This window comes from Leptonychotes weddellii, chromosome 9, assembly GCF_054177405.1.
Source record: "Leptonychotes weddellii isolate Sample4059 chromosome 9, ASM5417740v2, whole genome shotgun sequence".
NCBI lineage: Eukaryota > Metazoa > Chordata > Mammalia > Carnivora > Phocidae > Leptonychotes > Leptonychotes weddellii.
In genome coordinates, this window is record NC_138377.1 from 28,639,021 (window position 1) to 28,652,815 (window position 13,795).

The following is a 13,795-nucleotide window of genomic DNA, read 5'->3' on the forward strand; positions in this document are numbered from 1 at the left end:
AGAACTGTATTCCTTTCTTGTTTGTTTTTATCAATGTCACTGTCACTCCCACAGTCATCCTGGCCCAATCCCAGAGTCCCATTTTCCTCTTCTGTCTCTCTGTCCCTCTGCCATACCCAGCCTTGCTGCGTGTTAGTGCCTGGCCACTATTTTCAGTTCTGAAAGCCCCGGCTCCATCTCAGGTCCATAGCACTATTTCCAGAAGGGACTGGCTACACTGGCTTCTTAACTTGCCTCTTGCTTCTGCCATATAGCACATATCCTTAAACATCACTCTTGCCATTCCCCTACCTGGGGGCTATAGTGGATTCTTGTTATCTTTGTTCATGGCCATATGCCCAGAACCTATATGTCGGATGCTCTAAGAAAATGTTTTTTGGAATGAATATATGACCTACTTTACTGGATAAAATAACTCTTTCAGCAAGCAATCTGCTCCTTCTCTGGTGCCAGTGTCCCTTCTCTCTCCCCTTGTACCCTCTCCCCTTATACTCTCTTCCAAATACAAACAGACATAGAGGAGGATTTCTCTTACTTTCTTGCTTCTCTTTGTCTATCCAAATTTTAGTTACCTTTCAAGGTCCACAATCAAACGGTAACTCATCAGGAAAAGCATCCTTGCTCCCTGTTACATACTTTTTTTTTTTTTTTTAAGATTTTATTTATTTGAGAGAGAGCGAGAGAAAGAGAGAGCGTGTGAGCAGGGGAGAGGGGCAGAGGGAGAAGGAGAAGCAGACTCCCCACTGAGCAGGGAACCTGACTCAGGGCTCAATCCCAGAACCCTGGGATCATGATCTGAGCCGAAGGCAAACACTTAACCGACTGAGCCACCCAGGAACCCCCTGTTACATATTCTTAAGCATTGGGTGTTAATGCGCAACTAATGAATCATTGAACACTACATCAAAAACTAATGATAACTGAACATAATAAAAAAAACTAATGATGTACTATATGCTGGCTAATTGAACATAATAAATACATACATACACACGAATGAATGAATGAATGAATGGTACTCTGAAAAGAAGGGGGAAAAAAGCTTCCTTTACTCACTGTGTCCCTGGCACCTAGCAGTTTGGGCACAGAATATGTGCCAGTGAATGAAGCTTTCTCTTCTACAGGAAGGGATCTCTACTCGGAGTCTCTGTAAAGTACTTACGGTCTGTGGCATGCATGTTCCTTGGCTCAGTTGCTGCTTTTGCCATCATTAGTGATCTTTTAATATGAGGGTTTATCTCCAGCTAGACCAGTATTATATTTTTTATTTCCTTCCCAGTACCCAGGAATTGCTTCTCAGAAATGAAGTGCTTGTCCTGATCTGTACTATTACGTGTCATGTTTTCCTATGGATTTTTAAGGACAGGGCCATGTTTTATTTTCTCTAATCTCCAGAGCCTAGCACAGCACTTAGACTATTGTGTACCTTCAGTAAATATTGAATGAATGCAGTTTTATACTTATCCCCAAATAGTCTGTATTTTCAAAGCAAGCTTTCTGTAATGTTTTCTGGACCTGTTAATTCCTTGAGTGTAATGGCATGGATCAAAATGTTGTAGGAATAAATTCCTAGGGAAGGTTGGAAGGGTTCTTCCTGGGTTTTGACTGCCTGTCAGAGTTCTGTGGGGAAACTAGGGATTCTGGTGAAGTTGCTGTCTAGGCCACGAGGTGGAGCTCTAGAATCAGCTTTGTCTGTTGGAACACACCAGGGCCCTGGTATCCTAACCCAGAGGTTCTCAAACTTTAGAGGGCATCAGAATCACCTGGGAATCTTGTTAAAATGCTCCTTCCTGGAGCACAGATCCAGAGATTGAATTGTTAAGACCTGAGGCAGGACCTGTGAATCTGCCATTTGCAACAGATATTCCAGATGGTTTAGCAACTTTGCATATCCTGCAAGATGGGAGCTGTGGTTATTAAAAGGTCCGTGTTGAATTTATTTCTGTGTTCATTCTGATCCAGGGTCTTTGGACTTGAACTTTAGACCAGAGCTTCCCCATGTCCATTCCTTTGCACAAAGCACAAATGTGCCTTTTATAACAAGGGACTTCAGAATATCTGGGGAATGTCTCGTGAATGGATGGGAGTTCTGGAAGCATGTACCAGTTCATATTCTTCCTTTAATATTCCTCAAGTCTTGCTATTCAGAAGGAAGTGATGTCAAATCCCTAAATCAAGTGGACTTTCTTGTTGTAAAATCAAATCTTGACTTTCCTCTTTTTAAAAAAACTTTTTATGGTAAAAAAATTTTAGATCTAAATAATAATAAAATGAGTTCTAATATACCTATCACTCAGCTTCAGTAATTAACCCATGGACAATCTTGTTTCATTTATTCCTCATCTGTGACCTCCCTTCCCAATTATTTTGAATCGATTTCCATAACATTATATCATTTCTCTGTAAATAATATGTATCTCTGAAAGATAATTCTTTTTTAAATTGAGGTAAAACTCACATAACATAAAATTAACCATGTTAAAGTGAAAAAGTCAGCAGCATGTAGCACATTCACAATGTTTTACAACCACCACCTCTATCTAGTTCCAAAGCATTTTCATCATCCTAAAGTAAAACTCATACCCTTTATGCCATGACTCCCCAGAATACTTTTCTCTTGGTAGCTTCTGGCTACCATCGATCTGCTTTCTGTCTCTATGGATTTACCTGTTCCAGATATTTCATACACTATGTGACCTTTGGTCTGGCTTCTTTTACTTACCATCATGTTTTTTGAGATTCATCCACATTGTAGCATGTATCAGTACTTCATTCCTTTTTATGGCTGGATAATATTCTATTGTATGGATATACCACATTTTGTTAATCACCCATTGATACACATTTAAGTTGTATAAACTTTTTGGTATTATGAATAGTGCTACTATTAACATTCATGAATAAGTATTTGTTTGGAGTACCTGTTTTCAGTTCTTTCAGGTATATACCTAGGAGTGGAATTGCTGGGTCATATGGTAATCCTATGTTAAACTTTTTGAGGAACTGCCAAATTACTTTCCATAAAAAGATAATTCTTTTATTTTTTTTATTTTATTTTTTTTTAAAGATTTTATTTATTTATTTGAGACAGAGAGAATGAGAGACAGAGGGCATGAGAGGGAGGAGGGTTAGAGGGAGAAGCAGACTCCCTGCCGAGCAGGGAGCCTGATGCGGGACTCGATCCCGGGACTCCAGGATCATGACCTGAGCCGAAGGCAGTCGCTTAACCAACTGAGCCACCCAGGCGCCCAAAGATAATTCTTTTAAAAAACATAATCCCAATATTATCACACCTAAAAAATACCAATAACTTCTTAATATCATTGCATCTATTTAATTAGTGTTTAAATTTCCTTAATTGTTGGGGCACCTGGCTGGTTCATTTGGTAGAGCATGTAACTCTTGGTTTCGGGATTATGAGTTTGAGCCCCACGTTGGGTATGGAGATTACTTAAAAATAAAATCTTAAAAAAAAATTTCCTTAATTGATTCATGAATGCTACAAATGAATCAGGATTTAGATATGGTTCATACAAAGCAATTAGTTAATATGGCTTCTGAGTCTCTTTTAATCTGTAAGTATTCTTGCCTTTCACTTTTTTTCCTTGCAAATCTATTTGTTAAAGAAACTGTATTATTTATCTTATGGAATTTCTCACATTTTAGATTATAGTGATTGCATTTTTATACTGTCATTTAGCATGTTCCTTCTGACCCATTTTTTCCTATAAATTGGTTTTAGATTTAGGGGCTTGAACTGATTCAGGGTTTTGTGGGTGGTTGTTTTTGTTTTTTGGGTTTTTTTTGGTTACAAAAATATTTCATAGATGGTGTTAGGTATATCAATAAGGAAGCTAAAAATGTCTAGTTTTATCTCTCCTTTTGTTTTAAAATACATTGACCGACTTCTTAGTTTGGCTTTTTAAAATACAAGTAGTGCTAGTGAAGATGTGGAGAAATTGGATCACTCCTACATTGCTGGTGGAAATGTATAATAGTCCAGCCACTCTGGAACATAGTTTGGTAGTTCCTTTATAAATTAAAAACGAACTTACCAGTCTCAAAGGATACATACTGCATGATTCCATGTACATAACATTCACAAGCTAATTTATTTGAAGAGATGGAAAACAGATTCGTGGTTGCTGGGTGTTAGCAATGGGGATAGAGTGGGGATGAATGTGGCTGTACAAGGGTAGCATGAGGGTCTTATGATAGTACACATAAGTATCTTAATTGTAGTGGTTACATGAAGCTGTGCATGTGATACAATTGCATAGAGCTACAAACATGCACACACACAAACGAGTGCATGTATAACTGACAAAATCTGAATAAGCTCTGTAGATTGTACCAATGTAAATTTCCTGGTTCCAATATTGTACTGTTGTTATGTAAGATGGTAACACTGGGAGAGGCTGGATAAAGGGTGCAAAGGACCTTCTTGTATGTTTCTTTGCAGCTTCCTCTGAATCTGTAATTACTTCAAAATTAAAAGTTAAAAAAATACGAACTCCGTCTTAACGTTCTCCTTTTAAAACTTTCAATAAAGCTGAAGTCCCGTCTGACTACTACTTCTTCCAGTCCTGGTCCCCTGCCCCCTCCCCTGGGGTAATGACTGTTAGGAGTTTGTAGTATATGCTTCCAGAACCCCCCTTTTTTTGCTTTTATATGCTTATATATGTACCCATAGAAAACATATGGCATTGTCTCTGTATGCATGTATGTTTTTCACTCGTAAGTATGTGTTGGAAATTTACCCATATATTAATATACCTGGATTTATCTCATTTCTTTTGCCAGTTAAGAATTTGAGTCAACTCTCTGACTCATTCTGTTGAGTTAGCTTTGATTTTTCTTGTAGGAAGTCATTTGTAACCATTCCCACCCCTGTTTCTTCAGTGGAGGGTAGATATTCTTCCTATGTCTCTCATTGCACATGTTCCCCTTATTACCACGCTATTCACATTATAGAAGGAAACTTTTGGTTTCCTTGTCCCTAATTGGTTCTTGAGGGTGTCTCCTTTATCTTATTTCATTTTTGAATCTATTGGCCTAGTACAGTATCTAAAGTAGTTAGCAGGTATTCAATAAGTGTTTATTCAGTAAATGCATGCATGAGTAAATGAGTTAATGAACTATAGGAAAGTGTGTGAAGTGAATGACTTAGATGAATCCTTCTGGTCTTGATGCATTGTCATCTGATACTATTCTCTTGGTTGGGTGGAATAATCCATCTCCTCCATGTATTCTGTGAAATCTTGTTTTGCAATTTATTTATTATTTATTTATTACAACATTAAGGAAACTTTATTTCCATCTCTCTAATATGGCCGGCTTGTATGTTGCTCGCAATTTATTTATTTTTAATATTTATTTATTTATTTGAGAGAGAGGTAGGAGGGGCAGAGGGAGAGGGAGAGAGAAACTCAGGCAGACTCTGCGCTGAGCGCGTAGCCCCACATGGGGCTCGATCTCACGATCCTGATATCATGACCTGAGCCGAAACCAAGAGTCTGACACTTAACCAACTGTGCCACCCAGGCACCCCTCTGTGAAATCTTGTTGAACTAAGAAGCAGAAAAATTTGCTGGTCCTGTATCTGCTGCTTATCTTTTGTGTGCTCAGGACCAAATCACGTAACTGCTCAGGACCTTGGTTTCCTCCAAATGAGAATAATAATGTTATCCCCACTGTCCACCTCATAGAATTATTGTAAGGATTAGATGATACAGTGTTACACACAAACATTTTGTAAACTAAATTTAATGAACTTGTTGGTCCTTTAAGGTTATCTATTGTGATTTAATTCCTTCAGTGAATTCTTCATAGTTTGAACTTTTTATTTTGTGATAACAGGTTTGATCATTTATATTTTATCTGTTGTGAGTCACATTTTTTTTTTTTTTAAAGATTTTATTTATTTTTTTGACAGAGACATAGCGAGAGCAGGAACACAAGCAGGGGGAGTGGGAGAGGGAGAAGCAGGCTTCCCGCAGAGCAGGGAGCCCGATGTGGGACTCGATCCCAGGACCCTGGGATCATGACCTGAGCTGAAGGCAGATGCTTAACGACTGAGCCACCCAGGCGCCCGTGAGTCACATATTTTAGATAGAGACTTCTCGGTACACTCTAATCATTTTGGCTTCATTTACTCATGAATTTACCCATGTATGGAAGACTTTCCAAGGACATTGCAAATGTTTCTGGATTCTGCATAAAATACTGTTTTGAATCTGTTTTTTATTCTAATAATATGACCTTGCCATTTATTTATGGGTGCTTTGGAAGTGGGATGGAGGATCTGTGGAAAGAAGTCAAACTGAGTGTAGTTTCAGACCTAACTTGATGACTGTGTTCAGTGCTAACCAAGGTAGGCTGTTTAGTACTTAGAAACCTATCAAAGGAGGGGTATTTGCTCTCATTGAGAAAGATGGTAAGGGACACTGCAGTTTTCAGAGGACTCTGAAAATTTTTGTTGGACTATCATGGAACTTAAACTAATGATTTAATTTCAGACTTAGCATCTGTACCAGAATCCTATGGGGCAGCATATTATTTGAAGTTTTCATTAAGAGGCTCTTTAAATTCCCTACTCTTGTACTTTTCTCAAAGCTGTCTTCCTAGTTAAAAGCTGTCTCAAACTGTCCCCTAGTTAAAAAGGATCTGTGTATGGGCACCTGGGTGGCTCGGTTGGTTAAGCATCTGCCAGATCTCGGGGTCCCGGAATCAAGCTCCGCATCAGGCTCGCTGCTCAGCAGGGACCCTGCTTCTCCCTCTCCCTCTGCCACTCCCCCGCTTGTGCGCTCTCACTCTCTCAAATAAATAAATAAAATCTTAAAAAAACATAAAGATAAAAGGATCTGTGTATGAGATGGTATTTTAAAATAACATTTTCTGCTGATTACAGGAAAAATTCATGTTTATTGTAGAAAAACAGAAAAATAAAATGAAAGGCATAAAAAATAAAAATTACTTAAATCCTATAGTCTAATTTATATATCTTCTTGTTGGTCTTTGTACATCCATCAGTCTGAATGTTTATCACTATCTATTCATAAATATAATAGTATAGGGCGTAGATTCAAAACCTGAAATTCAAAATTTCACTTTCTGAAACCTGACAGATGAATTTTCTTTAACTTGACTTCCCCAAATGTAATTATTAATTTTCTTTTTGTTCTTCAAATATTAGAACCTCACTTTAAAGTACAAGATATAATTAAGATACCTTCCTACCCGCTAAACTCTTCCTTCTTGTTGGCCACTTATTGGCAGGTAGATGAATTTAACTTACTTGAAGGATGTGTGGTGACACAAAGACGGGGTAACCTGGGTGGTCATTGGCAAGTTGGGCCTGTTCTTTGCCTGTCCGGGAGGACTTCGACTTAGATGATCTCCAAGCCTCTTGCTATTTTAATTAATTAACTGATTAATTATTAAAAGATTTTATTTATTTGAGATCGAGAGAGAGAGGACACACGAGCAGGGGGAAGGGGCAGAGGGAGAGGGATAAGCAGACTCCACTGAGCAGGGAGCAGATGTGGGACTTGATCCCGGTGTCTGGGATCATGACCTGAGCCGAAGGCAGACGATTAACCGATTGAACCACCCAGGCGCTCTGCCTCTTGCTATTTCTCCAATTTTATGCTGTTTTGAGGCTTGCCTCTCAGATTGGGTGGTGGAGCCCATTTTCCTTTTTAATGTTCAAAGTCAGGGTTTTTCTTTCTTTCTTTTTTTTTTTTTAAGATTTTATTTATTTATTTGAGAGAGGGAATGAGAGAGAGAGAGCACAAGAGGGGGGAGTGGGAGAGGGAGAAGCAGACTCCCCACTGAGCAGGGAGCCCAATGCGGGACTTGATCCCTGGACTCCAGGATCATGACCTGAGCTGAAGGCAGTTGCCCAACCAACTGAGCCACCCAGGCGCCCCAAAGTCAGGGTTTTTCAAACTGCTTCTCATGATCCATTAGATCATTCATTCAGCAGCTATTTATTAAATGACTGTGAGGTGTCTGGCACTATTTAAGCACTTGGGATATATGGGGAAAAGATATAAAAGCTAGTAGTCTAGTGGGAAAAGACAAATAAGAAACAAAGTAAATACATAAAAATATATGGTATGTAAGATGGTGATTGATGTACTAGGGAAAAATAAAGGAGGCAATTGGGGAGCTTGCATTTTTGCACAGGGTATCAGAAAGGGCCTGATTGAGGAGGATACTTGAATAAAGAGGTAAGTGAATGAGTCATGGACATATCTGGAGAGGAACATTCTGGACTGCAGGATTTGCAAATGCAGACCCTGAAGCAGAAGCATGCTTGACTTGTTCCGGGATCAGTAAGGAGGCATCATGTGGCTGAAGTAGAGTAAGGTAGAAAGAGTGCTAAGAGGTGGGGTCAGAGATACAGGGATCGGGAGGTGGTTGTCTAGGGCTTTATTGGTGTCGTAAGGAATTTGGTTTTTACTTTGATGTAAATGGGGAGCCACTGGAGGATCTTTAGCAAAGGAATGATGTGTTCTGACTCATGGTTCAGCATCCCTCTGGCTGTGTTATTCAGGATAAATGAAGCATGGGGCAAGAGTGGAAGCAAGGAGGCTAAGGTAGGAAGCTCTTTCAATAATTCTGTAGGCCATGAAATCAATTTAGATGGTTACAAGTATTTATTAAATAAAAAAATATAGAATAGAAAATCAGTGCATAGCATTATAGTAGGTGGTAAGTATTGTTTAATGAATTTATGCTAAAAATGTGGGTGTACTGGAATGCAGTATAAAATGTACTTTACAAAGGGTTGCTATAAAAAAAAGTTTCAAAGCCATTATTCTAAGACACTCCTGTTACTGCCAACTAGAGGGGACTTTGGTGTTTGGATACATCTCAGCGAGCGGCTCCTATGAGAAACAGGCTGGCTTCCTGTTTCGTGTCTCATCAGTCAGCAGGTTGGCCTTCTCTCCCTTTCCTTTGCACCCCTGTTGTCTCTTGTTTTCAACTGTTTGCATAGTAGTTCTTCCTAGAAGGTAACAAATTGTGATTTTTGTTTTCAGACCCTCTTTTGCTTAGGATTTTTTCCAGACTTTGCCTCTTTCCTCTTTAACATTCCTCCAGCTTTGTGGTCTTGCACCCTAACAGTTAGTGCTCTGACCCAGCTTCCTCTCCTGCCATCGGGGGCTGCCTGTTTACCTGCATGTATTCCCACCCCCTCCTGCAGCACTGTTACTGTTGCTGTAGCAACTGCCATCCCAGTCTCCCTCTTGCCCTTGCTTTTTCCTCCCTCTTGCCAGCCACTGTTCGTTAAACTCTCCCTCTCCAGTTTTATATACTGTGAGGTCAGGGCTGATGCTAATGTAAAATCTGTCAGAAGGTAGGACCAGGAGTAGTTGTAAGGTGAAGATTAAATGGCTGCTTATGAAACCCTTCTTTATGTTCTGCAGCTTGAGAAGAAGGGGGATTCTGAGTAAGCCAAGCCATCTGATGAATTGAGATGACTAAATGTTGAGTCCTTAGTTCTAAGGGAAATTCATGAGTGTCCTACAACAAATCTTATGATTATGGCAGTGCCTCTGAATTTATTTTGAGATCTTGTTTGGTTCTGTGTGGCTTTCGGGATCTCTGGACCAAACACAAAAATTTAGATTCCAGATCACTTCAACTTTGGGTATGTCCCTGTTCTGGAAGAAGATGATGAGAAACACTACAATGCCTGCCATCCACGTTTGCTTTGTGGGAGGACTAGATACGCCATTTGATCATCTAAAGATTTCTCTCTCTTTTTTAAAAGATTTTATTTTATTTATTTTTTTTTTTTTCAAGATTTTATTTATTTATTTGACAGAGAGAGACACAGCGAGAGAGGGAACACAAGCAGGGGGAGTGGGAGAGGGAGAAGCAGACTCCCTGCCGAGCAGGGAGCCCGATGCGGGGCTCGATCCCAGGACCCTGGGATCATGACCAGAGCCGAAGGCAGACGCTTAACGACTGAGCCACTCAGGCGCCCCTAAAAGATTTTATTTTTAAGTAATCTCTATACCCACTGTGGGGCTCAAACCCACAACCACAAGATCAAGAGTTGCATGCTCTACTGACTGAGCCAGCCAGGCACCCCTATCCAAAGATCTCTTTATCAGAAATTTATCAAGCCCTTTTGCCAACTTCAGTCAAACTTAAATTTCTGGATGTTCAAGAAGGGAAGGAAATTTTACCAGGTACACTGAACCTATATCTATATTTCAAGCCAGAGAGGTTTGGCAAAAAATCATGTTCTGAGGAAAGTGAGTTTCTTTAGACACAGATCACAATATATCTTTCTCATACTAGTGGTCTAATAGTTCTGGCTTCCTCTAGAGAAGTCTCAATCTTGGAACTGAGGATTGTGTAGAAAGAACAAAAGAGAAAGCCCAGGTTCTCCTGCCAACTCACATAAAAGAAATGGTTAAGGGATTATTGGGACGCTGAACACACTTAAATAGGATTGGTGTGGGCTGTGACTCCCTGAACTTGTGTGCTCTCTACCTAATTCTAGTGTTCTCTAGGATTTGTCATATTCTATGGGTTGTGCAAGTACAAAATGTCCTTTATTCCTATAGGTCATCCCATTCTACAGCAGAAACTGGAGGGGATGAAGAGATTTCCCCCCACCTATATAGGACCTTGATTTTGCCACTCTGGTTATACAATACCAAGTCTGATGTCTGTGATTTGGAATAACAATGTATTTCATGGGTGTTATTAAAGCTTTCACTTAGAAACTGTAAGGAAGTTTATGCTGGTGGGCATTGGTAAATCATGTTGGTACCATCGGATGAATTACTTAGTCATGGATTTATGGAAATCTAGGTTTGTGGAATCTGATCTTGGAAACGTTATCAATGCCCTGTCTTGTGTTGAACATGATACTCCCAGTTACTTTCCTTAGAAACAGCCTTAGCCTGTTTCTCTTCTATTCCAAGGCCTTGGCCAAGTACTTTTAAAAATGTTCTTTTTACTCTGCCAGAGCAATAAAGAAATCCATTTGAATACTGGGGGTGGGAAGGAGCAAAAAAGGAAAAATCCAGGAGACCACACTAGTGAGAAATATTTTCCTGTTGTTCTGTGGTTCTCTTGCTTTTCGTCCTGGATCTTTTACATGCTGACCCTTGGATTACCTCCTACCCCATTCTTGTTGCATTTTATGACAGATCATTTGTTGAAGATAGGTTGGGAATAGATTTATTGCTTTTCTTTTTCTAAATAGGGATATTTTGAGTTGAATTCATCTTAACTTGTTGCTCATTCTTTCAAGATACTGCTCATCTTGTCTGGGTGCGTAATGGTGGCCATTTCTCTGAAGAGTGGGGATAGTGACCTCAATCTCCATCATCTCCAAAAGATTGAGGCAGTCTTCCCTCAGTTCTCCAAGAGGAAATGGGAAACTTCTCCTTTGGGGAATGTATTGATGACAGGAAAAAGACATTTCAGGCATTGTTGGTAGAGAGGAACTCTGATTTTTTAAAAGGAATTAGAGTCCTTTCTGCTAATAGACATGGGGCTGTAAAAAGTGCCATATTGTGTTGTTTTTTGTTGAACCTCTGGTAATCTGCCTTCTCTCCACCTTGTTTCCCCCCTGGCCCCAGTCTCCTGTCTCTTCCTGCTTCCTCTCCCCCAAAATCCCAAAATGGAACCATGTTTCTCAAAGTGGTTAGAAAGTCACATGCATCAGAATTAATTGGGGTTGTTAAATTCAGATTCCTGGGCCCACTTCCCAGATTGAATTAGAATATCTGGGGGTGGATCCACAGTTTTAAAGAGTCCCAGATGATTTCTCAGGCACATTACATTTGGAACCTTAAACTATAGCATCTTTGACATAGTCTTTATATCTTGACTGTGAGGGCAAACTGCTTCTAAGCTTTTTCTTCCTAATGAACTAGATCATCCTTACCATTTGCATCAGGAAGAGCCAGCTGTAGAACCCCTGCTGAGAAATCATGGTTAACATAGTTCACTTTCTGGATTTCGGGTATCATTCTACCCTCTGGAAGGAATTGAATTTTGTGCCCAAACAGGAAGTATTCCGTTTTAGCAGCTGCTGCTCTTTAGCTGGCACCCCCAAACACTCCAGGAGCGAGTTCTACATACCTACCCTCTGTGTGAGAGAAAGGAGTTCCCTGCCCAGAAGCACAGGCAAGAGAAGTTAGTGACTCTCCTAGAGCACACAAACAGGCCTCTGTAGAGTGGCTAGAATGCAGACATAGGTCAGGGAGCTCCGGTGGGGGTGGGATGGGCTCGATGCCTGTCCTGAGTAGACTTCTACAGGTCTGATTAGAATCAGCAGAGGAAGTTCCTGTTAACCGATGGAACGAGCGTTGGCCAGAGGCCCCAGCCGTCCTGTCAGGGATGCTGGAGCTGATGCAAATCCCTGCTGCTGTTGCTGGTGGGGCTGGCCAAGTTTCTTTTTGTTCAATCTTGTTTCCACCCCCAGCTCCTCTCCAGTCCTACAGATGGTGGTTTATTTGTACACTCCATGCTGATGTTAGATTGAAAGCCTCTCATTGTTTTCGAGCTCAGTGTTTAGATAACACCACATGCCTGTGGCAGCTAGGGCACACTGTAAAGGAAATGCCTGGACTCTAACAGCCCCGTCATTCATTCTCTGTATGTGAGTGAGCGTGGCCTCTGTTTAGGACCATTATAAGAACATTTTTTTGCAGAGATTATTACTTGGGGTCTGCAGGGCTACCAGCCTTCTCCTTGATGTTTGGAGTACTAGGGTCGGTTTCCTAAGTCTTTTCTCTCTTTTCAATCCTAAAAGGATTAAAGCCTGTTTGGCCCCAAGCCTTGTTGCCACGTACCAGGGCATGCCTCCCTCTAGAGAGAAGACTGCTCTGGAAGACACAGCACTGACCCACGCTAGTGGGGATATAGATGGTTTTGATGACTAGGCCAGGTTGGCAGCTGCCTTTGTACGTGGTTCCAGGGGCTCCTTTTCCCACGGGATATCTCCTTTCCTGTCCTCTTAATCTTACCCATCACGCTCATGCCAAAAAAAGAAAATGTGTTGTCTTCATTCAATATTAAATCTCTTCTGGTAGTATATAGCTCTTTTAAGTTTTCACTTGGTAAAATGCTATTAAAACTTCCGTAAAAATGTTCAGATAAATCTGCCAGGCTCTAATTTAGGTCTCTCAAGGCCCTTTCCAGCTCTGTGATTCCCTGGAATTTATAAACTGTTTTTTCCTAAAACTACTAGGATTATTAGGACAACAATATCTGTGTGAGGCAAAATGAGTTTGTAGTTTTGATGTCACATGAATTTCTGTACCACTCCCAATGTCTATACTTAACCTCACTTTCCTACCAGTAATTCAGTGCCCCAGGAATTGAACCCAGAATACAAAAGTAGTTGGTTATGATGTGGTCAGTGAGTAGTTCATCCCTTCACAATAAAATGGAGTCTAGCTAATCAAGGGTACTAATTACTGAAAGATATACACATAGATACGCGCCCTTTTTTACTTAGTACTATATAATTGTTAATGTTCATGGCCATCCTGGTTCACTGTAAAATTGAAAGTATCTTCTGAGTCATCAAAGGAAATTATTTGGAATCATACTGAGTTTTTTTTTTTTTTTTTAAAGATTTTTTATTTATTTATTTGAGACAGAGAGAATGAGAGAGACAGAGAGCACATGAGAGGGGGGAGGGTCAGAGGGAGAAGCAGGCTCCCTGCCGAGCAGGGAGCCCGATGCGGGACTCGATCCAGGGACTCCAGGATCATGACCTGAGCCGAAGGCAGTCGCTTAACCAACTGAGCCA

General features: G+C 40.4%; 1 protein-coding gene across 1 annotated transcript in view; it reads left to right on the forward strand.

Annotated features, from left to right (window-relative positions):
* The window catches only part of LOC102741484 (DDB1- and CUL4-associated factor 5), a 40,561-nt gene extending 39,576 nt beyond the window's left edge, over positions 1 to 985 (forward strand). The window contains exon 6 of the mRNA XM_081830356.1: positions 656 to 985. Coding sequence (XP_081686482.1) covers positions 656 to 794 — 139 coding nt within the window. The 3' untranslated portion in view covers positions 795 to 985. The remainder of the gene's footprint in view (positions 1 to 655) is intronic.
* Positions 986 to 13,795: the final 12,810 nt, after the last annotated feature.